We start from the raw sequence: 23,921 nt of genomic DNA on the forward strand, positions 1-23,921 counted from the left end.
AATAAAATAAGAATAAATTTAAACTGAATAAGGGAATTTAAGACGCACTCCAGATTCCTACTGCAAATTAGTATGTAAATCCACAAGATGCATCGGAGAAAATTATCAAAAGCAACGAGGACAAAGGTTCCACAACGTGGCCAAAAAAAAGTAGAACGTGAATTGTTTTACAAATACAGGTAAACTCCCGTTTTTTGAAAGTTTGCTTCACGCCAGTTTGCTTTTACGAAAGACATAAATTAATACCTGTTTCCCCGAACCAGAAGACATCCAAAGAGGATTTTCACTTTTATGAAAAAAGACAAAACTTTTCCCTTATAAATTAATGCTTCTTTGCTTTACACCATTTCAGCTTTTGAAAGGTTTCATAGGAATGCTCTACTTTTGAATAGTTGGGGATATCTGTATGCATAAAAGTACATTAAAGGGAATTATGGAGTCAACTGATAAGCAAGGGGGAAATCTGCTTGTGGATGTAGGAGGCTTGCCTGAGGCGTGAATAATTCTTCAATGCCTTCAAAAAAGTAGAATTGATTCCTCTACCATAGAGAATGGGGAATGACAATTGCTTAGAATGAAATAGAGAATAGAGAATTACTTAATAGATTAGTAACATTAAAAGTAGAAATGTATCAGTGATATGATTCATTCATGGATTGATAGGGAAAGTATGGAATAGGTCTTAGGATGTGACACTTGGAATTTTCGAAATACTTAATGATTTCAAAGTCATGCTACAATCTTTGCAAATCTTTGGTTACGACGTTTCTCGCTTAAATGTCAAAGCCTTGGAGATAATACAGGGAAGATTTGTCTTAATTATATCAATATGTTTACAATTGTGACGAGGGACTTCTGTTATGTGGGAGCCTGGGACAGGTCTCTAAGGATCAAAGAAAATAAGTGCCATATAGTAGTGGTGTTCAGAGCTATACTTGACTTTGATAGTTCAGGTAAAAACACACCGTTTCTACTGGCAGAAAACTCGTAAGCAGATGACACCAACATATGAGAATTAGCAACAGAACCAGAGCGAAAATGACAGCATTCATTCCCACCAGTTATTAAGATGTACATCACCCTAGTGCATCAGGATAAGAATTCAAAGGTAAGTTTAAAAATGGAATATATTTACAATTGAAGTGCAAGTTACATGCAGGGCTATGCCAAAGGTGGAATGGAGTGGTTGGGGCTGTGGAACGCTACTAATTAGGATGTCCTTTCAAAGAAGAAGAAATGGCACGTTTTGTTGACTCCTGACTCATTTAGATGATGCCCTGGTTTTTAATTTCCGCGCATGGATCGCTGAACAATTATCCTGCTGTTCTTGTAATGTGATGTTTAAAATTAGATCACGTAGATGATGTGACTCAGCTGGCATCGGCAGTTAAGCAAAACAGAACAGATAAATTCAGTGTTTCTAATGAAGAATCTGATCATATATTTGTGTGTACGTTAAGCAGATCTTATCTACCACAACAGCGTATGTTTATTTAGGTCAAGTGCTGACTATATCAAAGAGAAAATATTGACTCTAGAGTGTGGTACTGGAAAGGTACAGCAGGTCAGGCAGCATTCGAGGAGCACGAGAATCGACATTTCTGGCATAAGCCCTTCATACAAGATATGAAGAAGACATTTTTTTCTTGACCAGCTATTCTATTCAATTCAGTTATTCTAGCCAATACAATGCAGCTTATTTACATGACGATGTAAGAAGGAATGGAAATTCAACTAATTGCACATTTTGCACACATGCCCTCACATAATCAATCACGCTTCATTTAGTCATTCACAAAGCAAAACTATATTGACTACAGCTTTAGTGCAATATGTGTGTTGTTTTAATTACATTTAATCCTAAAATGCAATGGCATATGAGAAGTAGCTTTGAATTTCTTGATATCCTTCATTTTATGCAGTTAAAGTCCGCCATCATATTACTTTATTTGCGAAGAAACACATAGTCCTGCATACAGTTTAAAACCTGACTGCATTTTATGCATTTTTTACTTAGGAGAACAGAACCTGCAGTGTGCTTGTTCTCACCTGCGTCCTTCAAAGTGACTTTCCATAGCTAAATTCCCCAGCACCAGACATGTCGAGTACCATCTTACACTGATCAGGTGTACCCTAGAACTCTGTGGGAAACTAGGGAAGTGATTGCCGAGATATTTGTATCATCAATAGTCACAGGTGAGGCGCTGGAAGACTGGAAGTTGGCTAATGTTATGCCACGGTTTAAGGAAGGTGATAAGGACAAACCAGGGAACTATACACCAGTGATCCTGACATCGGTGGTGGGAACGTTGTTGGGAGCAGGATGTCCATGTATTTGGAAAGGCAAGGACTGATTAGAGATAGTCAACATAGCTTTATGCGTGGAAAATCATGTCTCACAAAATTGATTGAGTTTTTTGGAGAAATAACAAAGAGGATTGATGAGGGCAGGGCAGTAGACGTGATCTATATGGACTTCAGTAAGGCATTTGAAAAGGTTCCCCATGTGAGACTGTTTATCAAGGTTAGATCTCATGGAATATAGGGAAACCTAGCCATTTGGATACAGAACTGGCTGAAAAGTAGAAGACAGGCAGTGGTGGTGGAAGGTTATTTTCAGACTGAAGGCCTGTGACCAGTTAGGTGCCACAAGGATCGGTGTTGGGTCCTCGACTACTTGCCATTTACATAAATGATTTGGACACGAGTATAAGAGGTATAGTTAGTAAGTTTGCATATGACACTAAATTTCGAGGTGTAGTGGACAACGAAGAAGGTTACCTCAGATTACAACGGGGTCTTGATCAGATGGGCCAATGAGCTGAGGAGGGGCAGATGGAGTTTAATTTAGATAAAGTGAGGTGCTGCATTTTGGGAAAGCAAATCTTAGCAGGACTTATACACTTAACGGTAAGGTCTCAGGGAATGTTGCTAAACAAGGAGACCTTGGAGAGCATTTTCATAGCTCCTTGTATGTAGAGTCACAATTAGATAGGATAGTGACGAAGGCGTTTGTTATGTTTTCCTTTATTGGTCAGAGTATTGAATACAGGAGTTGGGAGATCATTTTGCGGCTGTACATGAGATTGGTTAGGCTACAGTTGGAATATCGCATGCAATTCTGATCTCCTTCCTATCGGAAAGATGTTGCGAAACTTGAAAGGATTCAGAAAAGATTTACAAAGATGTTGCCAGGGTTGGAGTATTTGAGCTATAACAAGAGGTTGAATAGGCTGGAACTGTTTCCCTGGAGCGTTGGAGGTTGAGGGGTGACATTATGGAGATTTATAAAATCATGAGGGGCATGGATAGTATAAATGGACTAGATTGGGTTGGAATATCTGGTCGGCATGGACAAGATGGACCAAAGGGTTTGTTTCTGTGCTGTACATCTCTATGACTCTATGGAGTTAGATGATGCCAAGTGCGCACTTTTACGTTCAATATTGCACGAGCAGAATTTCTCAGGTATTGACGCATTTTCAGGCAGCGTGTCTCTATCGAAGAGATTATAAAGCAGAATTTCATGTTTTAAAATTGTTTGTTGCCGGTATAAGGAATGTGTAATGGAGTTCATGCATAGCTTGCCATCTGACATCTTACTCTTCCTGCCTGCCATGCCCGTTAATTTCGTTGACGCCTCACTTCCTGTCAGATGTGAGCCTGTCAGTTCAGCAGTAAACTACAAAACCACTTTATGAATTTACTAGCAACCCGCGGTTCAACTTGTACCGTTTAATGCTGTAAGCCTGGCTATTGTATCACTCTAAAGTTTGATCTTATCTCGTGCTGCAATTTGGAGTAACGATATTTATTTTCCTGTTTAAACTCAGTTCGTAACAATGGTGACAGAACGGTGGTCAACAGCCCCTTTCTTCCTTCTCTTTTCAATTTCTCTTTCAGGTAAGTGAATCGTCATGCTCTTATTATTGTTAATTGTAGGACAGGAACAATAATTAATTATAGTAAGTTGACGATTACGTGCATTTCTGAAAGCATAGCTTAACAAGTTGCTGTATTGGCTAAAGCAGACACAGAACTAAATAGCATCTTCAACATTTGATGAGGCATGCATTTAATTACACAAAAACATTCAATTATTCCATTTGGCATCAATACATTTTAAAACTTCAGCATTGAAAATCACTCAAACAAAAGCACGTCCTTCGATAATATGGTATGAATTTCAAAGACAGACGTCTTGTGCTAACAATTTACATTAACATCATTCTTTGTATGCGCCGATGTTGTTCAGCTAATTGCATTATGCATCTCCATTAATACAGCTGCGTATTTTTATTTTGATTAAAACAATTATAAGCATTTTATGTACATCTCACTGATATCTTTCCTATTTGTTTTGCTAAATAAATACTTTGCTGAGTTACCAAGCTTGAAGTACCAAACACAATTCAGTAAGCAAGTTAGTAGATTAGTGGTCTCCGAAAATCAAAGGCTACCTTCAATCTAATAACTGCAGGCCATTTAGTTCAGCTACCACAATATTCCTACGGTGGATTTCTGAGAGTCGTGAATCTTAACACTTGATAATATTTTTATAACTTTTTGAAACCTATTACATTCTCTTTACGCTACTTATGCTAGCAACATATCTAACATATTGACTGCCAATGGCACGTTAGTTACTTAGTTTCATATTTTCCTCTTTGTTTCTGATTAGCTAGATCTCATTTCTGGACAATACACATTAGGGAGGATGTGACTGCATTAGATAGAGTGCATAAGAAGTTTACGAGAATAGTTCCCAGGATGAGTAACTTGAGCTATATTGATAGAATTGGGAAATTGGAGCTACTTACTTTGGAGTTGAAAAGACTGACAGATATAGTCGATTAGATTACCTACAGTATGGAAACAGGCCCTTCGGCCCAACACGTTCACACTGACCTCGGAAGAATAACCCACCTAAACATTCGATTTACCCCGACTAATGCACCTAATACTATGGGCAATTCATCTTACCTGCACATCTTTTGATTGTGTGAGGAAACCCACGCAGACTCAGGGAGAATGTGCAAACTCCGCACAGTCACCCGAGGCAGGAATTGAAGACATGCCCCTGTAGCTGTGAGGTAGCAGTGCTAACCACTGAGCCACAGGCTTCCTTCATCTGAGTATATCGGGAGAAAATACTCTTCCTAAAAGTGACTAGAAGTAAATACATTTGCAGAAGAAGCAAATTTGTATAAAAAATGAACATTCCCCTACAGTGTATAAAAGCAAGTTATTGCAGAAGGTAAAAATTTGAAATAAAAGCAGTGTACTGGAGAAATCAGGTGATCTGGCAGCAGATTCCTTTTTCAGACACCGAAAAAGAAAAGCCTAGCGTTCTGAAGAAACGTCAGGTCGGCCTGGAAGTGGCAAATCTATTTCTCTCACTATTGATTGTGCCAGACCTGCTGAGCTTCTCCAGCAATTGCTGTTTTATTTTAATCTCACACAGAGAATGCTTAGGATCGGAAATGTCCGGCCTGAACTCGCTGTGTTGGATGAGTCAAGCAAGATATTGAGACAGACATTAAATGATTATTTGAATAGAAACAATGATGAGGGTTACGGCAAAAAAGCAGAACGATAAATCATACTGTTCATTCAAAGAGGCGGTGTATATATGATGGGCCGGATTGCCGTCTTCTGCACCATAATAATTCTGTGCTTTTATGTAATCCTCTGTAACCAACAGACATTAAACCAGCCAATTGTTTTATTATTTGGAAACGATTTACCATTATCACTCTTCAAATCTTCTTGTTAAAAATGTCTCATAGTCACCAATATTGGCGCTCACATATCATTGCCCTTCAGTGAGGGACAATCTTTGCTGCCATTCCCCATAGCTATTCTGAGTACTGGGTATTCAGTTTGAAACCAAAGATCACGAGCAGCACTCCAGATATAGACTCACCAGCGTCAAATACAATCTCAGAATAATTAAACTAGATTTTTCATTTCTTTCATCTGGAATGCAGCAAATGGGGAGATATAATTTGCACAAATGATTGTTTCAAAGTATTCCAGAAACTGAAAGGGATAGCCTTACATTTACTAACAATTTAAAAATCCATTTTAGGTTTTAGAAATGGCATAATTGTCTGTACATATTTTGAAGAAATTAATTCTGCAATTATAATAACAATGTTGAACACGTATTAATATGGACATCGAGGACTAATTTGAAAATATCAGATCATTTGAAGTTGATTTGAATTGTTACAACAATCTGTCAGATGTTGGAAATAACGTGATTGTGTCACTTATGCTGTTTTTCAAATACTGAACCTTTTAAAAATAAAACGATATACAATAACTAATGCTCAGAATCTTTTCCTGGGGATGTGTATTTTCTCTGAAGTTAGATACTTGTTGCGGGTCATGATCAGCGTAAAATCTATCGTTTATTGGTTGAATATTACTGATTCTGACATTTGTTTAATGATTCAGCATGCAGTTAAAACTGTACAGTTTTCATACCCCACCCCTATGGATTTTAAAACTCATAGATCAAGTAAGAAATTTTGATAAAAACTAAAACGAAGCTTTAAATGTGCACAATCATTCAAATAACTTTACTTGCACACGCTACATGCAATAGATTTGTAGACAGCTGTCGCTTTCTTTGAGGTGAACAGCCGAAGGAAACACCCATGACAAAATATAAGATTACAGTTTAAGATTACAATCTTTAAATCTAGGAAGTAAATGATATTTCTTAATTTAATGAGGCGATGTAACAAAAATAAGAGGCTTGATGTGATTCCACTCTGTGCACTGTCACACGCAAACAAATATCAGCTCATTTGTAGATGAAAAAAATGCAGCTTATGTTCCAAGAGACAACGCTGCCGAACGTCATTGCTTAAACAAAGACTTGAAGAGGTTCACGAGCTCATCATGATGACGATCTGCCCCTTCACTGAATTAGTTTCTTATGGCAGCATGTTACATAAGACTTGATAAATACTATCGCCCATCAGATGAATCTCATAAATGGAACGTTGATTCAATTCGTTTAAATTTAAGATATCGACAGTTTTAAATGATTCATTCTGTATATTGTAGTTTATTGATGAATTAATACAGGAAACTAATACTGAAAATGCATACATTTCTCCTAACTGCCGCTGGGTACATTAATTAAACTCATGTTATTACATTTCCATCACATTGAAATGAGACATCTGTTGATAGATAATGTTTATTGAAGGTAAAGTGCATTGAGTTGATTTAGGACGTATTTGTAGTGAAGCAAGAAAAAAAAATCAACATTTCCTTGCTTGAGATGTCAACACACCAAAGAATTTCCTCGCAGCATTGACCTATAATCGCAATTGGATAAATCGCTCAAAAGTATTTTTCTTTCGAACAGTAATCTTTGGCTACTGCACCAGCTACACTTTATACGCTTAATACAATTTGGACAAAAAATGTTCATGTAGTCACTGCCGTCAAATGATCTTAGAATAGCATACTCAAAATTTACTTAATAGCATTTCAGTCAGAAGTGATACTGCGATCACTAAACCAAGTCAGCATGGTTAAATCGTGCATGATGCAACAATTTAGCCAATTATAATGATAATGATTTTTTTCTGTTTCGTGCACAATTAGGTATGGACGCTGGTGATGTAGTTCAAGCTCCCAAAAACATTCATATAATGCAAGGCCAGAGTGTGATTTTGAACTGCTCCTTTCGTTTGCAAGGACTGGGTACCTACAGCTGGAGAAGGGACGACATTCCTATAGACTTTGACTCACCAAGATACAAACAAAGAATTACAAAAGCTGACACTAATGCTTTCAAGTTGAGGAAAGACGCATCCATTCAAATTAAGAATATGACAGAGTGCGATTCTGGCAGATATTTCTGTGAGATTGAAATAATGGGGAAACAGAAGAGTACAGGCAATGGAACCATGGTTACCGTGGAACGGCGTAAGGAACGGAGCCATAAGGAATTTTGAATTTGTTTTTGGAATTAAAACGTTACCTCATTGTTTCCTCCATGCTATTATCATTCTATTTCTCTGCAACCTCTCTCTGTGTTTGCCTGCGTTGCTCAGTCTTGCCACCTGTGAAAAGTGCACAGTTTATCTCTCTCCCTCCACACTTTCACCTTGTCTGTATGTTTTTATGTCTCTTCTTATGTTCCAGTCTCAACTCTCGTAACTACTGTTTTATTTACCTTATGTTTTACATATGCATTTATAAATAAATAAATTGTTTTTCTTTCATTTCTACAGATGCTTGTGATAAAGAAAGGCCTTTAAAAGCCTTGCCATTTGACTGGATATGGATTGCAGTGGCAGGAGGAGTCACGCTGCTGGTCACTCTGTCGCTGCTTGTGGTAATCATAATTCTTGCTCGACGAAACAAAGGTATTGATCGTATTGAAAATGGCAAGCAATCATAATGCTTTCTAACTCTTGCCCCATAGTACTAAAATGTTGCAGTAGTATGAAAGATCTCATGCAATTTTGAAGTGGTTAATATATTTACCATTTTTGAAAGAAACAAGACTAAGTGATACTAATGTTTTTCATGTGTCATGGGAGCAGCTCTGGTCTCCAGGTCATGCAAAGGTATTTTGCTAGTGGAGAACCTTCAAGAAAAAACGATTTACTCTAATTATGCCACGACAGAGAAACTATGCGTATCAGGAAAGCTTAGGGAGGCAAAGTATGTTTTCTGCAGTAAACTTGAAAGGAGGATATGGATAGATAATCTAAACATAGATTAATAGAATATACTTCCGTTAAATGGCAAAAGATGGGTCTTCAGTGAAAACGCAATATAGATGATTCTATATTTAATTTGGGAAAAAAACAATCCTATCCAGAGAGTAGTTAGAATGTGCAGCTCGCCACAAAAAAGTGTGATTGAGGTGAGTAGGGTAGATGCATTAAAAGAAAACTTGGATAATAATATAAGAAACAAGGAGTAGAAAAAATATGTGATGGAGTTAAATGAGGAAGGGTTTGAATAATCTGGTATGGATAATAAACATCAATATGATGTTGTGGACCAAGCCAGTGCCCCTCAAATGATTTTAGAAATTAGGTAGGATCTTAACGTTTTTATAAGACAGATGTAAAGTGGATATTCCAGGATTGCTGCAGCTGTTCAAACCACTCACGATTGAACTGTATTTCAACACTACGGATGAAACATAAACAAAATAAAACAAAATTTAGAATTGCTTAATTATTTGTAAATCCACTGACTCGAAAATGCAACTTAACAATATTGTTTCAAATCACGCCGCATCCCTTAAACACCCCTTGGCAAATGATAAATTCAAACGCAGGCTCTTACAGGCAGGAGAGATTTCAGAGAGAAATTCCAGGGGAGACCTTTGTTGAAGCCTGGAACCTCTTTTCACGGTAATTACTTCACTAGGTCCCCAGCAGTTTTCTGACTGAAAGCAACCAAACTAGGGAGAAAATAGCTGAACTGGGGCAACGGACAACTACCCTGCCATTGTTCAAAGTAACCAAATCCAGTCAAATCTGCACCTTTGACTTTACGACCCCTCTTGAGAAAAAACAAGGACAACATAACCTTGTTAAAGGGGCAGCATCGTCACTATGATGATGTTAGATAGAATGACCAACTTCTTTGCTCTAATTATAACACAACTTTTAGACTTCCAACATGCTCTGCTATCTTTTGTTTTCCAAAAAATGGAGGACAATATGTCTTAATAATATGACTTATAAACTAATCCCACTGACATAGTCAAATAAGGCGCAAAAGGGAAACTAAGCAGAAACAGAAAATGAATTATTGCTAGCAGATTTTGCAGTTCAGATCATAACGTTAACCAACAAATTATAACAAGAAGCACATGGATCAGCAGATATATGTGCATATTTAATAAATAGACAATTTGTTTTCATTTGTATTAAACAAAAATAATACTAACCATAATCATATTTTCCAATTTTCTTGCAGCATACGCTTTGCTTGTCAGGTTAGTCGCTCAATAACTTGCTTGTCGATATATTTTGATATAAAGTTTTTCTCTGAAGGTTGCTAAGCATTTTCTTATTCTACAGAGAATGTTCCTCATTCGATTTTGCAAAAGAACAGGGTAAGTGCTATCCAGATTTATTTGTTTCATTCAAAACACTGTCAACAATTGCATGAGCATAATGATTTGTATGTGTGTATGCGTTTTGTGTGTGTGTGTATGTGTCATTGCTTCAAATCTATGATTTCTAGCATATTTGGGTTGAGAAATATAAGCTTAAACAGAGCATGCAAACATGCACTGTTTGTAAAGGAAAGGTTTTGTAAAGGCATCACCGTGTCTGACAAATATAAACATGTCTTGGACAATCAATTGCTATTAATAAGCGAAGTATTAAGATCCAACATGATTCCTTTTTGCTCAGAGCTTTAAGGAACATCTATGCTGTCTTTTTCTTTGGAAAACAGGCAACTATCCATGTAGGGAGGTGAGAGAGGAGGTGTGGGCGCAGGTTTTTCAATTCCTGCGGTGGCAGGGGAAGGTGCCAGGATGGGAGGGTGGGTTGTTGGGGGACGTGGACCTGACCAGATAGTCACAGAGGGAACGGTTTTTGCGGAAGGTGGAAAGGGGTGGTGAGAGAAATATATCCTGGTGGTGGGGTCCGTTTGGAGCTTTCCATATCCATCAAAGTTTTACTTGCATATCCACTAATATCATTTATTGTATCCGTTGCTCCCAATGCGGTATACTCTGAATTGAGGAGACTGGACTCCTCCTAGCAGAGCGCTTTAGGGAACATCTCGGGACACCCGCACCAATCAACCACACCGCCCTGTGGCCCAACATTTCAACTCTCCCTCCCACTCAGCCGAGGACATGGAGGTCCTGGGCCTCCTTCACCGCCGGTCCCTCAACACCCGACGCCTAGGGGAAGAACGCCTCATCTTCTGCCTCGGAACACTTCAACCCCAGGGCATCAATGTGGACTTCACTAGTTTCGTCATTTCCCCTTCCCCCACATCACCCCAGTTCCAAACTTCCAGCTTAGCATTGTCCCCATGACTTGTCCTACCTGCCTATCTTCCTTTCCACCTATCCACTCCACCCTCCTCTCAGACCTATCACCTTCATCCCTACCTCCATTCACCTATTGTACTCTAGGCTACTTTCTCCCCATCCCCACCTTCCTCTCACTTATCTCTCCACCCTTCAGGTACTCTGCCTCTATTGCTGATGAAGGGCTTTTGTCCGAAACGTCGATTTTCCTGCTCCTCGGATGCTGCCTGAACTGTTATGCTTTTCCAGCATTCTAATCCAGAATCTGGTTTCCAGCATCTGCAATCATTGTTTTTACCTAACTATCCATGTAGGTTTGAATTTAATCGCATATCAATTAAACTTTGGGACTTCAAACTGGGTGAAATTTCATGGGATGTGCCTCAGAACAGGTTCAGCAGAAATTGTAACTGTCACTTAACAAACTCAGAGATATTTCGGTAACATTATTTCATGACATGCTAAGGCCTCAGAGGACAACTTTTGCAAGATTGGCCAAACGTAGTCCATCTGATTGCCACCAGCATTCAAGGTATTGTAAGATGACAGTTCCATCAGGCCCATTTATAGACTTCCTCAATGTCTTTGTAAGAATTTGGAATTATTCAAATCAACAGCAGTTTCGGAGATGCTGAAAAGCAGGCTGTGCTTTAAAGAAGAGGTAGAGCGTAAGGTGCAATGAAAATATTTGTAATATTTGTTTTAACGTGATATGAATGCTGAATATTAAAGCACAAAAACTTCACGAAATCGCCATTTCTTTGAGGACGCTCTTTTTAATCAAAATGAGTGCTCACTATTTTTAACAGCAAATTCACGCTCTTAGAATACCCCAGGCATCTGAAGAACAACTATTCTCAAGTCTCAATTTCTCTAAACATCTTGAAAATACAGATTCCTTATTGTGCCCGCATCGACTCAACTTTGCCATTCACTTAAATAAGATCTAACAACATCAAAATTAGGACATGAATACACAAATTTAAAACAGGAGTGAGTCACTTGGCATCTTAAAGGTGCAAGGGCACTCAATTACTCCACATTCTGCCTTTTACATCGTTGTTTATCAAGAATCTGTCCAGCTGACTTACAAAAAAGTTTCTGTTTCCACTTCCATTGAAGAAGAGATTTACAATGATTCCAGACACGTAGTGAGAAAAGAAATCTTCCCGCATCTGTTTTAAATGGGCGACACTTTAAATAGTGATCCTAGTTCTAGTCTTCCCAGTGAGTGGAAGGATCCATTCCATATCTGTCCCCTCAATACCTCACAGTACTTTTCATTTTGATTCAAATCGGCTTTTACCCGACAATGGATAAAAGTCTGTAAATGGCTGAACTTATTCTCATAAGAAAATGAACCGATTTCAGGAGAACTAAATCATGCGACTTAAGCCTGTTACATAATTCAAGTGGTAATTGTCTATTCATTAATGCCTGGAGGGCAGTTAACTGTCAACTTTATTGCCCTGTTTCTCGACCTTGTGCAGACTAGCCCATAGTGAAGATGCTTTATTTCCTTTCCTGACAGACATTGACGAAGAAAAAGGTATTTTTAAAAAATATGATGATGCCTATATGAGACTAGCTTTTCATTCCAGCTGTTTTATTGACCACATAATTTCCAATTTCTTTACATCACCATTGCTTACTTTTCTCTAAAACGTACTCTTCTATCTTTCACAGAACATGCACATTAGTATTTGGAATAGTTGCTGTTCGTCTTTCAGTACACAATTTCACTTAAGTTAATCCTTTTAATGAACACCATGTGTGATTCATGGCCTTATTAGCCCGGACAATAAGCTTGCCTAATGGGGCTCCAGCGTCTTCTGCATTCTAGTGCATTTGTACAAAACCCTATTCCTTCCTAACTGCTGTCTCGCTAACTTTGATGATTTGTTGGTTCAGTTAAATGGATATGTCTGACTGGAGTAATACATTGGGATGGAAGCTATGTGCTGTGACCTCGTGTAATTTCAGGGTGATGGGGAGGATTTATTCAACAACAAGAAGAAAACCCTCATAATCTGGAGAGTGTTAGGTGCTAAAATTGCCCACAGTGTCCAGGGATGTGTAGGGTAGGCGCATTCGTCTGGGGTAAATGCAGGGGAATGGGTCTGGATGGGTTACGCTTTGGAGGATTGGTGTGAATTTGTGGAATGAAGGGCTGTTTCCACATTGTAGGGATTCTATGATCCTATGATTCTAAGAAATAGGCAGCCCACCCACTATATGTGAAAAAGGATCAATTGAACTTATTAGAAGTTCAGTTGACAACACTCTGACTTGGCCAACACCATGATGCAGCTGGCGTTCACTCATGGGTGTACTTCAGCAGCAAAATCTCTTTCAAAGCTTTTATAGTGATGAGCAGGGAAAAGTAGTGCGCTATCTTTGAAGCATATGTTTATTCATCAGGAGTACCTCAGTGTATACATCCACACACTGCACACGATGAAAATACCCCCCTCACTCCTATCTGCTTTACTTTAATACCCTACCCCCACTCTCTAAAAATGGCAAACCTTCATAATCAAACCCCCAAAGGTATATCACTCCAGAATCCATTACTGCCTTCCTCGTGAACCTATCTATAGTTTTGGTAGCGCCCACTACCTAGCTCTGGCGTTATAGAAATTATTAGAACTGAACGTTTACTGGAATTGTGGGTCTCTGCTGTTGTGGTTCTGTTCGCCGAGCTGGAAGTTTTTGTTGCAGACGTTTCGTCCCCTGTCTAGGTGACATCCTCAGTGCTTGGGAGCCTCCTGTGAAGCGCTTCTGTGGTGTTTCCTCCGGCATTTATAGTGGCCTGTCCCTGCCGCTTCCGGTTGTCAGTTTCAGTTGTCCGCTGTAGTGGCCGGTATATTGGGTCCAGGTCTATGTGTTTGTTGATGGAGTTTGTGGATGAGTGCCAAGCTTCTAGGAATTCCCTGGCTGTTCTTTGTTTCGCTTGCCCTATAATGGTAGTGTTGTCCCAGTCAAATTCATGTTGCTTGTCGTCTGCGTGTGTGGCTACTAGGGATAGCTGGTCGTGTCGTTTCGTGGCTAGTTGATGTTCGTGGATGCGGATCGTTAGCTGTCTTCCTGTTTGTCCTATATAGTGTTTTGTGCAGTCCTTGCATGGGATTTTGTACACTACGTTAGTTTTGCTCATGCTGGGTATCGGGTCCTTCGTTTTGGTGAGTTGTTGTCTGAGAGTCACTGTTGGTTTGTGTGCTGTTATAAGTCCTAGTGGTCGCAGTAGTCTGGCTGTCATTTCAGAGATGTTGTGGGTCTCTGCCATGCTTTTTAATTCGGGGACGTTTGTGTGTGGGTTACTGAACTGGCCTCCGTAAGTTTAGGGCAATTGTCTTTACATTGTTGATTCATACTATTCTGCATATTTTAAACGCCATTAACCTACATGAAGAAAGGGAATTAGCTTAGCTCAATTGGCTGGATTGTTGGCTTGTAGCATAAGATGATTCCAACAGTGTGGGTTCCATCCTTACCACTGGTTTGAGGTTGCCATGAAGAACTGTCCTTCTCAACTGTCTTACTTCACTGGTGGTCCTCAGGTTGAATCACCACCACTGATCTCTCTAAATCGAGAGTAGACCCTACGGTCTGGTAAGATTATGGCAACACACAGCAGTCAGCCATAATAATAAATGTCTCTTTTTTTCAATAGATCATCAGTGACTCTTTTCATTTGTCACTATGACAGTCAACAGTTAACTAACTGCTCTGTCACTAATCATTTTTTTGACAATCTTCTCTGATTGTAACCATGGAGACTTGACCTAATAGGTAAAGTATATCTTGGATGCGCAGAAGAGTTATTTTGTTAAATGAAATTGGAATTTCTAAATGTCTAGGTTGTTCTTGGCAGTTGTAGGAAATAGTGACCATAGCATGGTAGAATTTTTCATTTAGAATGAAAATTTCTACAGTGTGGAAACAGGCCCTTCAGCCCAACAAGTCCACATGACCCTCCGAAGAGTAACCCACCCCGACTCTATTCTCTTACCCTGTATTTATTCCTGGCTATTGCACCTAGTCTAGGCATCCTGGAACACTACAGGCAATTTAGCAGGACCAATTCACCTAAGCTGCACATCCTTGGAAGGTGGGAGGAAACCGGAGCACCCAGAGAATGCCCACGCAGACGCAAACTCCACACAGACAGTCACCCCAGGCAGGAATTGAATCTAGGCCCCTAGTGCTGTGCGGCAACAGTGCCAACCATTGAGCCAGAGTGCCATCACAGTGGCTTTAGTTTCAACTTCAAATGGGCTCAAAATCTAAATAATTAGATTCTGAATTCTGAAGGTATGAAAGGGAAGTTGGCTGTGATGGATGAGAAAAGTACATTCAATGTTCTGACAGTAGATTGGCAGTGGCAAATATTTAAAGAATTAGTGTTGCTTTCAAAAGCCATACATTCATGTAAAGCAAAAATAATCAACACGAAAATATGACAATCAATGGGAGATAGAAATAATTTTAAATAAAAATAAGAGGCTTATAAACTTTACAAAAATATGCTGTAGGCCTAACGATTGGAAGCATTTCGAATTTAGCTAAGGTGAACTAAGGAATTGATAAAGAAAGAAGCAATAGAATATTAACTTAAATTATCAAAAAAAGCAAAGCAAGGCTTCTAAATGTATATAACGTAGAAACAATTAATAAAGGCGAATGTGAGTCAATTACAGTCAGAGTTAGGAGAATGTAGGAAGCAGCGAGCTAATATGCATACCGGTGATGTGGAATAAAGTGCAGGAGAAACGTAGCAGGTTTAACAACACCTGTGGAAGAAAAGTAGAGTGAATGGCTCAAGCCCAACGACGTCTCCTTTCGACATTTGAATCCACGAAGAATTATTGGCATGTTTAAGACATACAATGCTCCCCTGACAGCTGTTCTTGCCGCATCCTGAGTCCCACATTCAGTGCCTTGTGCCACCATATGTACATGGACATCTCGAAATTTCTGCATCACGTCCGCCTCATGCTTCCTCAATGCTGTCATTGTTTCCATTCTACCCAAGTCTTCATAGCATTCGATGCATAAATAAAGGGAAAAGGAAAAAAAAACATTTTTGTGTTAAAGAGCACAAGCTTCAACAACGCATGGATTTCGATGATTCTATGAATCCTTCCTTCCACCTTCTGATTCCATCCCTTCTTCTAAGCTTCTAAGTCTCTTGTTGTGTGTTTATTATACATGAGTTTTGAAGCCGAGTTATTCGGTGTAAAGCATTAGCGCTATTTCTCTCTCCACAGACGCTGCTAAACCTGGTGGCTACCTCCAGCATCTTGTGTTCTAATTACAACAGAAATTATAATAGGAAATAGAGAAATTGCATGGAAGTTTTAAAAAATAATTTTGTGTCATCTTCATCGAGGAAGATACAGAAATATTGCCCTGAAATATTTAAGCATGAGCATAGAAGTGAACTAATATCTATTAGTATGAGTGGAAAATCAGAGTAGTACTACTGATTGTGAATGAAATCCGACAAATATCTGGGACCAATGAATTTAACCTAGAATGTTCAAGTGACAGTTAAAATCCTAATAGATACAATGTTGATTATCTTCCAAAATTATATCAATTCCACAACGTTGCTGCAGTTTTGAAACTTTTAATTGGAATCCTATTGTTTAAGAAAGACTAACTGAGAAAGTCGGGATCTCCAGATCTGTAAGCATGACGTCCGTAGGAAGGAAAATATTAAAATCGATTGTGAGTGATGTAACTGCTGGATTTGTCGGAAATAATTGTGAGATTGAACAGAATAAATGTGAATTTATGAAGGACGATTCAAGTTTGACAGATAACAATCTTTGTTTTGTTTGGATGTTTTAGCAAAATTGATAATGACAGCCAGGGTACGTGGTGTGTTTGAACTTTCCAAATCTTCAATAAAATCCCAGAAGTAGGTTAGAAAACAAATTTATACTGCATTTGATGAGGCAATATACTAAAATGTATTCAGGATTAACAAATGTAAATAAAAGAGCAACGTCAATGGTGCATTATTAGACTGATAGGTTGTGACAAGTGAGTAACAGAAATGTCAATGCTTTGGCCCCAGCTGTACAAAGTTATTTAAGTATTTGGATATGGGGACTAAGTGCAATATCTCAAAGTTTGCAGATGATACAAAATATAGTGATATTGCGAATTTTGAGGAGAGTGCAAAAATGTTTCAACTGAGGTTATATCGATAGACTGAATCATTGGGTAATAGTATGGCAGATGGGAAATAATGGGGTAAGAGAGGTTATCGTGTTTGGTGGGAGGAACAGAGAAGCACATGATTTTTAAAATGGTTAGACATTCTAAAAGGTTGATGACCAAAGGGACATTACATGCCTTTGTGATAAGTAGCTGAATGTTGGCTTGCAGCTGCAGCAAGCAATTCGGATAGAAAATGAGATGTAAGACTTCATTACAAGTGGATTTGAGAACAGCAGAAAGGAACGTTTGCTTCAACTGCATAGAACACTGGCAACACCATACGTGGATTGTTGTATTTAATCTGGTCCTTTTGCCTCAGGGAAGATATACTTTCTATGAGTGGAATTCAAAGAAGTTTCATCAGGCTGGTGAACATGCGAAACTTCTTCAAGGGATTGATTGGGTGGATGCAGAAAACATTCTCTCCTGCTGTAATGTCTAGAAGCAAGGATCATACTTTCAGAGTAAAAGGAAAGTGATTTAGAACTGAGTAGAGGAGGAATATTCAGAGATTGGTGAATCTTTAGAATTTCTTGCCTCAGACAGATGTGGAAGCTTAGTCGATAAGTAAGTTCAAGATAATAAAAATTGAAAGAACTGTGGATGCTGTAAATCAGAAACAAACTGAAATTATTGGGAAAGCTCAGCAAATCTGGCAGCATCTGTGAAGAGAAATCAGAGTTAATGTTGTCAGGTCAGGTACCCTTCCACAGAACATCCCCAGTTGAGGAAGGGTCATTTGACCCAAAACATTAACTCTGATTTCTCTTCACAGATGCTGCCAGATCTGCTGAGCAAGTTCAAGATTGATTGATAGTTTTCTAGGAACTCATGGCATCAACAGTTTCGTGAATGAATGGGGATATAGTGTTGAGGGAAACGTTGTAAAATCAGGGAGGATGCTGGAGGGCTGAATGGCCTACTCCTTCTCCTATGTTCCTAATCTTTTTATTACAGTCAATCAAGTCCTGCCACACCCAATCTATTTAGGCAATCTGCATAAATTATATAGGACATAGGACAGTAAAGTACAAAACTGGTCTTTCAACCCATCATGTGCGTTCTGATCATGATGCCATTGTAAACTACTCTCATCTGGCTGCACATTCTCTGATCCATCTATCTCCTGCCTGTTCACGTGAGTGTCTAAATGCCAGTTAACCATTGTTGTGGTTTCAATATCTACGGCACCATCTAACAGTATGCTAATTGCACACACCACGCCCTACGAAAAAGAAACTTGCCTTGTATTTCTTATTCATACGTTAAACTTGTCAACTTAAACATATGGCCTTTAGCATTTGACAGGACCACGTTGGAAAAAGACTCAGACTGCCCGCCTTCTCATACTTTCATATTCTTCTATCAGGTCTCCTCTCAGCCTCCAATACATAGCAGAAACAGTTCAATTTTGTCCAATCTCTCCTTATAGCTAATAAACCCCAATCCAGGTAGCATCCTGGTAAATCTCTTTAACATTACCTCCAAAGCCTTTCCGTCCTTCATATAATATGGTGACCAGAACTGCACACTGTACTCCAAATGTGGCTGAACAAAGGTTTTATACAGTTGCAAAATGACTTGCCGATATTTATGCTCAAGGCCCCAACTGACAAAGGCAAACATGCCATATGCAATCTTTATCACCTTATCAATTTGCGTTGCAACTTTTGGGGAACTATGGATTTGCACCACAAGATCCCTGTGTATATCATCGTTATAAGAGTCATGCTATTTACTATACTATGTCTGTTGTCATTTGACCCATCAAAATGCATTTCCTCACGCTTGTGCGGAGAAAACTCCATCTACCATTCCTCTATCAATCTTTCCAACTGATCTATATCCGGCTATATTGTCCGAGAAACTTCTTCACTGCCTACAACTCCACGAATTTTCGTGTCACCTGCACACTTACTAGTTATACCACTCATATTTTCATCCCAAAACGACTGCCACAAACCTCCAGTCAGAGATAACCTCCCCCCTTCCCCCCCTCCCACACACACACAGTTATATTTGGTTATATTTGGTCTTCTATAACGAAGTCAATTTTCTATCCAATACGCTAACTCACCGTGCATCCGAAATGACTAGCCTACCATGAGGGACCTTAAATACTTTAATAAAACCCATGAAGACAACTTCCACTGACTTCCTTTGATCAACTATTTTCATCACTTCCTCAAAAATGAAACAGATTTGTGAGACAAGGCAGTTCCCCACCTCCACTCCACACCACCCCACACAGACACACACATACACACACACAAGTCATGTTGACTATCCCTAATAAGGGCGTTCTTTTCCAAATGCATGTAAATCCTATCCCTAGGAATTTTCTCCAATACTTTTATTAGCGCTGATGCAAAGATCACCAGCCTTAATTTCCCAGATTATCCCTGATAATCTTCTTAAACAAAGGAAGGATATCTACTATTCTTCAATCTTCTGGGATCTCACCTGAGGCTAAAGAGCATACAAAGATCTCTGTCGACACCACACCAATCTCCTTCTTTGCCTCCCTCAGTCTCGTGGGATAAATGCCATCAAGTCCAACCTCAATGTTTTTCAGGGCACCAAATAGCTTCTTCTTTATATTGTCATGCCCTAGAAATCAACATACTTAAGCCTAATGTCACAATTTTCAATTTCCTTCTCCCTGGTGAATATGATGTGAAGTACTCATTAAGGACTTCACCCACTTTCTCTGGCTCAACGGATGAATTGCTTCTTTGACCTTGAATGGACGTAATCTTTCCCTTGCTCCAAATATACGTATAAAATGTCTTAGAATTCTCATTAACTCTACCTGCCAAGGGCATTTCGTTGCCTCTTTTAACCCCCGTAATTCCTTGTTTATATTCTTTCCTGTTTCCTTTAAATTCCTCAGGGCCTTGCCTGATTTCAGTTCCCTGAACTTTGCATTTGTTTCTTTTTTTATTTTTGACTAAACTTTCAATACCTCTTGTTACCCCAGGTTTCCGAATCTTGCCATCCTGATCGTTCATGCTCACAAAAATGTACTGGTTCTGAAATTTGATTGACTGGCTTTTCAATAAAACTCCCACATGTCTGATATGGATTTGCCCACAAACAACCACTCCTAATCTAATTTATCTATTTCCTGCTTAACTCTTGCAATTAATCTTCTGTTAATTTATCAGTTTCACCAAGGACCCGTCTTATCCTTATCCATAACTATATTAAGGCTTATCGAATTATGGACACTGTTCCCAAAATGCTCCACAACTGAAACTTTGATCACCTGGCCAGGCTGAATTGGTTAAGATCTCTCCTCAGACTTACCTGTCAGGATTGATCTTGCAGTTTAACTACATAACATTGCATATGCCTACTACTGGTTAAGCATTTGCCTTGGTGCCATCAAACCACTAAATTGTCATGAAGTGACCATATAATGGGTCCAACTATTTACCAGACAAGAAAGGTCCTCCACTTCACACTTTCCTGTTACATTAAGCACTTCTTTGTCTCCCAGACCATCTTTGAGGACAGCATTAAAACACACCCAATATCTTTGTTGAATATTTTCAGTAAGACAAGTGCAATTGTGCCAAAAACCTACGGAAATAAGTCATAACAAAAAAGAACTAGATAATAATTTGCTTACTAGGCGATTCTCTTTTTTTTTCTTGTCAGTCACATTTTACAATATGATGATAAAACAAGTTAACAGACACAACACACACGGATATCGAAATTGTTTGGCAATTTAACACTAAAGTAAGCGCAATCTTCATCCTGTCACATTCAACAATAAAGCATTTTCGATGTTAAGCAGTTACGGTCCATACACAAAAAACGTTGGCATAAAAAGAAAGAAAATTCACATACATAGAAGATCCATTCAGATTCAAATGCTACTCACATACTGTCCGGCTAGAACATTTTACCGCTTCTGATGTGTTTCGCTGATTGTAACGCCTTGTGTACAGTTCTGAGGTTCTGTAATACTTTCTTTCCTCTTTAAAGTTTGTTGTAAATGGTGATAAGGTCAATTGGCCATGAATGCAAGCATATGTGAGCATTGCCATTAACAGGCAGGCTATTTCTACTAATACCATACATCATAACTTAAAAGCTTATAACCAGAATCTTGGTTATAAGTGTTTACAAAAAATGTTTTATAAGTGGAAAGTTTTTTCATACCAAAGTATCCTATATATGTCAAAGCATATTTCATAAATAATTTGTTAACTTCATTTCTCCTTTGGCCAAAGCAGAATTACCACAAAGGAACAAAGTGCGAAATCCTGCCCAGCATCAGGTAAATTAATATTTGCCTACTTTGTTACATATTCTCACGGATGATTTAATGTGCAACTTTATAGATATTTATGCACCATGAAATTAATTAAACCAAATTGTTTATTAAAAAGTCATCAGTTAACACCACCGGAAAACCGATGATATGGTGTACAAAAATATCGGAACAAAAAGTCATCAAAGCAAAATGCACTAAAGCGGATTGAAACAGAAAACAGTTTCAGGTGGTTCACCTGTTTTTCTTCCGAATGTATAGGAGTAAAGATTGCCATTTGAATAGTTCCTTTTTTATAAAATTCTCAATTTTCATGATGGGTTGGCACTTTCAGAGGGAGAGGGAAAATTTACATTTGAACAAGTATTAGGGAATTTGTCATTCGTTTTACCTTTTTCAATTTGCATTTCAACTTGAAGTAATACTCTGAATATTTCAGTACTTCTAAGTCATGAATTTCAAAGCTCCTCAGAGCGCTATTGGTTCTGCTTGTAGAATGTGACAAAAAAAGCAATTCAGCCATTGCTTCCGTTTGCAAATATTATAAAGGTCAATGATAAACTGTGTGGTTACCTTTTAGTGTACACAGTAACTTTAAGTGGGACACTGCAACCTATAAACATTTGCAGCAGCAGATACTTCAGAAGTTATTTCATCATCAGAATATTAAGCACAACATGCTTAACAGCTCCGATCACGCAAATATGATATAGGATACAAAATGTCAAATGGAAATAACCCTACTGCACCCATTTAATGGAATATTTTATTTTGCCACTCTGTAGAAATTGCTTAATAATCATATTAAGATTAAAGTTCCATATTCGGCCTTACAATTCCTAACCCCCCACTATGGACTTTGCAATATATTTTAACATAAAAAGTGTGCTGAATTAGGCAGTCTCTGCTGTTTGGATGGAGCATTATGTTTTCTAGAGAGCGTCACACCTGCCACCTACTCGCCAAAACTCTAGGGTGGTTGATGTAGGAAATTCTTGGGGTGTCTTGCTTGCCTGTGGGCCTATTCAGGCAGTTAGGTAACCAGGAACACGTAGAAGGAACAATATCAATCGGGACGCATGGCATTCACTCCTCCCTTTTCTGTGGACTGCCAAGCTTGCTCTGTGTTCTTTGAGTGGGGGGATTGCCTGGAAGCGGCAGTCATTGCCAGCAGCAGTACCAGCAAGTTTTATTGGCTTGCAACTCTACCCATGTAGGAATTGTGCACCTTTACCCAATTCTATATAAAATCGGGGGGCAATTGAATTCGAAACGTCTTCACCAGTTTATACATCTCGGAGAGTATATGGTTGATTGCACTAACGGAAAGTTTCTTTTGAAGAAACTCAAGAAGCTGATTAGGTTTTTCTTTGCAATTGATTTCCAAACTGAAAAAGTCACATCCATTATGTTTATAAAATAAGGATCATCCTTTTGGATGTCTCCAAAAAGCAATACTAGGTGTATGAATGTCACTGAGATCAGTCTTTGTTGTATAATTGCAAATGCAATATCGCATTCATTCAACACGAATTACTTTCCTGTTGCTTACTTCTTCTTTTCCTCATTATTTATTCCAATCAGCACTGGGATTGTTTCATTAATCTTCTTTCACTTCATACAACACCCTACACTTGCTCGTTCTTTCCTTGCTGCTCAAACGTTTACATTCTGGACACCAACTCGAGAGTCAACTGTGATTTTAAGGAATTGTTGACCTTAATACATGTTTTGCAACGGCTTAATTTTGTACACCACAATTTCAGGTAGATATAAATGTTAACTCTATAACTGAAGGAAAGGATGGAAATGTTGAGTTACAAATGCTCACTACACAAATTAAATGAGTGAAAGAATACCTTATTTTGGTAACAAGACTAACGAATATAATATTCATGTTTTTTTTTCAAAGCGTGATGATGCTTACCTTCACTGCCATGGCAATGAACCCAAACCAAAGAAAAAACGCCCACATCCTCCAAGGAGAAACGTGGAGTAGATCTCTTGTAATTAATTTAGTGTCAGACACCTAGCTCAACCATGTAACCTTATCGAAAGAAAGTGTAAGATAAAAAATGAGCATATTACTTCCAACTTTTGGGTTTTGTGCACGAACTAGTTGTTGACCATTTATGTACATGTTGAATGAAAACTTAACTATGTGACATCCCTTCTTTTACAATTTAACTTTCTTCAGTCTTTGGTATACTGTTACCAATAAGCAACTTATTGTTAACGATAATTGATGCGAATGAAAAGTTTCATTCCACAAAAATACTTCCCAATAACTGAATATTTGGAAATATTACCACATATATGTGATTTATTTATTCAATTTGTTCCATTTATTATTTGTAT

At 38.5% G+C, this 23,921-nt stretch overlaps 1 protein-coding gene across 2 annotated transcripts; it reads left to right on the forward strand.

Annotated features, from left to right (window-relative positions):
- The first annotated feature begins 1,033 nt into the window (after window positions 1–1,033).
- On the forward strand, window positions 1,034–23,921 carry LOC122541412. Of its 2 annotated transcripts, none has more exons than XM_043678169.1 (8): window positions 1,034–1,108; window positions 3,834–3,903; window positions 7,630–7,953; window positions 8,262–8,396; window positions 9,973–9,991; window positions 10,077–10,111; window positions 21,526–21,569; window positions 23,476–23,921. In XM_043678169.1, the coding sequence occupies exons 1-8, from the start codon at window positions 1,070–1,072 to the stop codon at window positions 23,560–23,562; spliced, it is 753 nt and encodes a 250-aa protein (XP_043534104.1). In that variant the 5' UTR covers window positions 1,034–1,069; the 3' UTR covers window positions 23,563–23,921. The 2 variants fall into 2 exon arrangements, with proteins under 2 accessions (XP_043534104.1, XP_043534105.1); XM_043678170.1 differs by lacking the exon at window positions 1,034–1,108 and adding an exon at window positions 3,658–3,743.

Source organism: Chiloscyllium plagiosum, chromosome 37 (genome assembly GCF_004010195.1).
Source record: "Chiloscyllium plagiosum isolate BGI_BamShark_2017 chromosome 37, ASM401019v2, whole genome shotgun sequence".
NCBI lineage: Eukaryota > Metazoa > Chordata > Chondrichthyes > Orectolobiformes > Hemiscylliidae > Chiloscyllium > Chiloscyllium plagiosum.

Excerpts from the sequence above, each read along its gene's own strand:
- LOC122541412 (XM_043678169.1), top strand. The coding sequence starts at position 1,070 with ATGTACATCACCCTAGTGCATCAGGATAAGAATTCAAAG. Across the intron at positions 3,904-7,629 it reads CTTTTCAATTTCTCTTTCAG|GTATGGACGCTGGTGATGTA; the intron begins GTAAGTGAATCG and ends GTGCACAATTAG. Across the intron at positions 21,570-23,475 it reads GAAATCCTGCCCAGCATCAG|CGTGATGATGCTTACCTTCA; the intron begins GTAAATTAATAT and ends TTTTTTTCAAAG.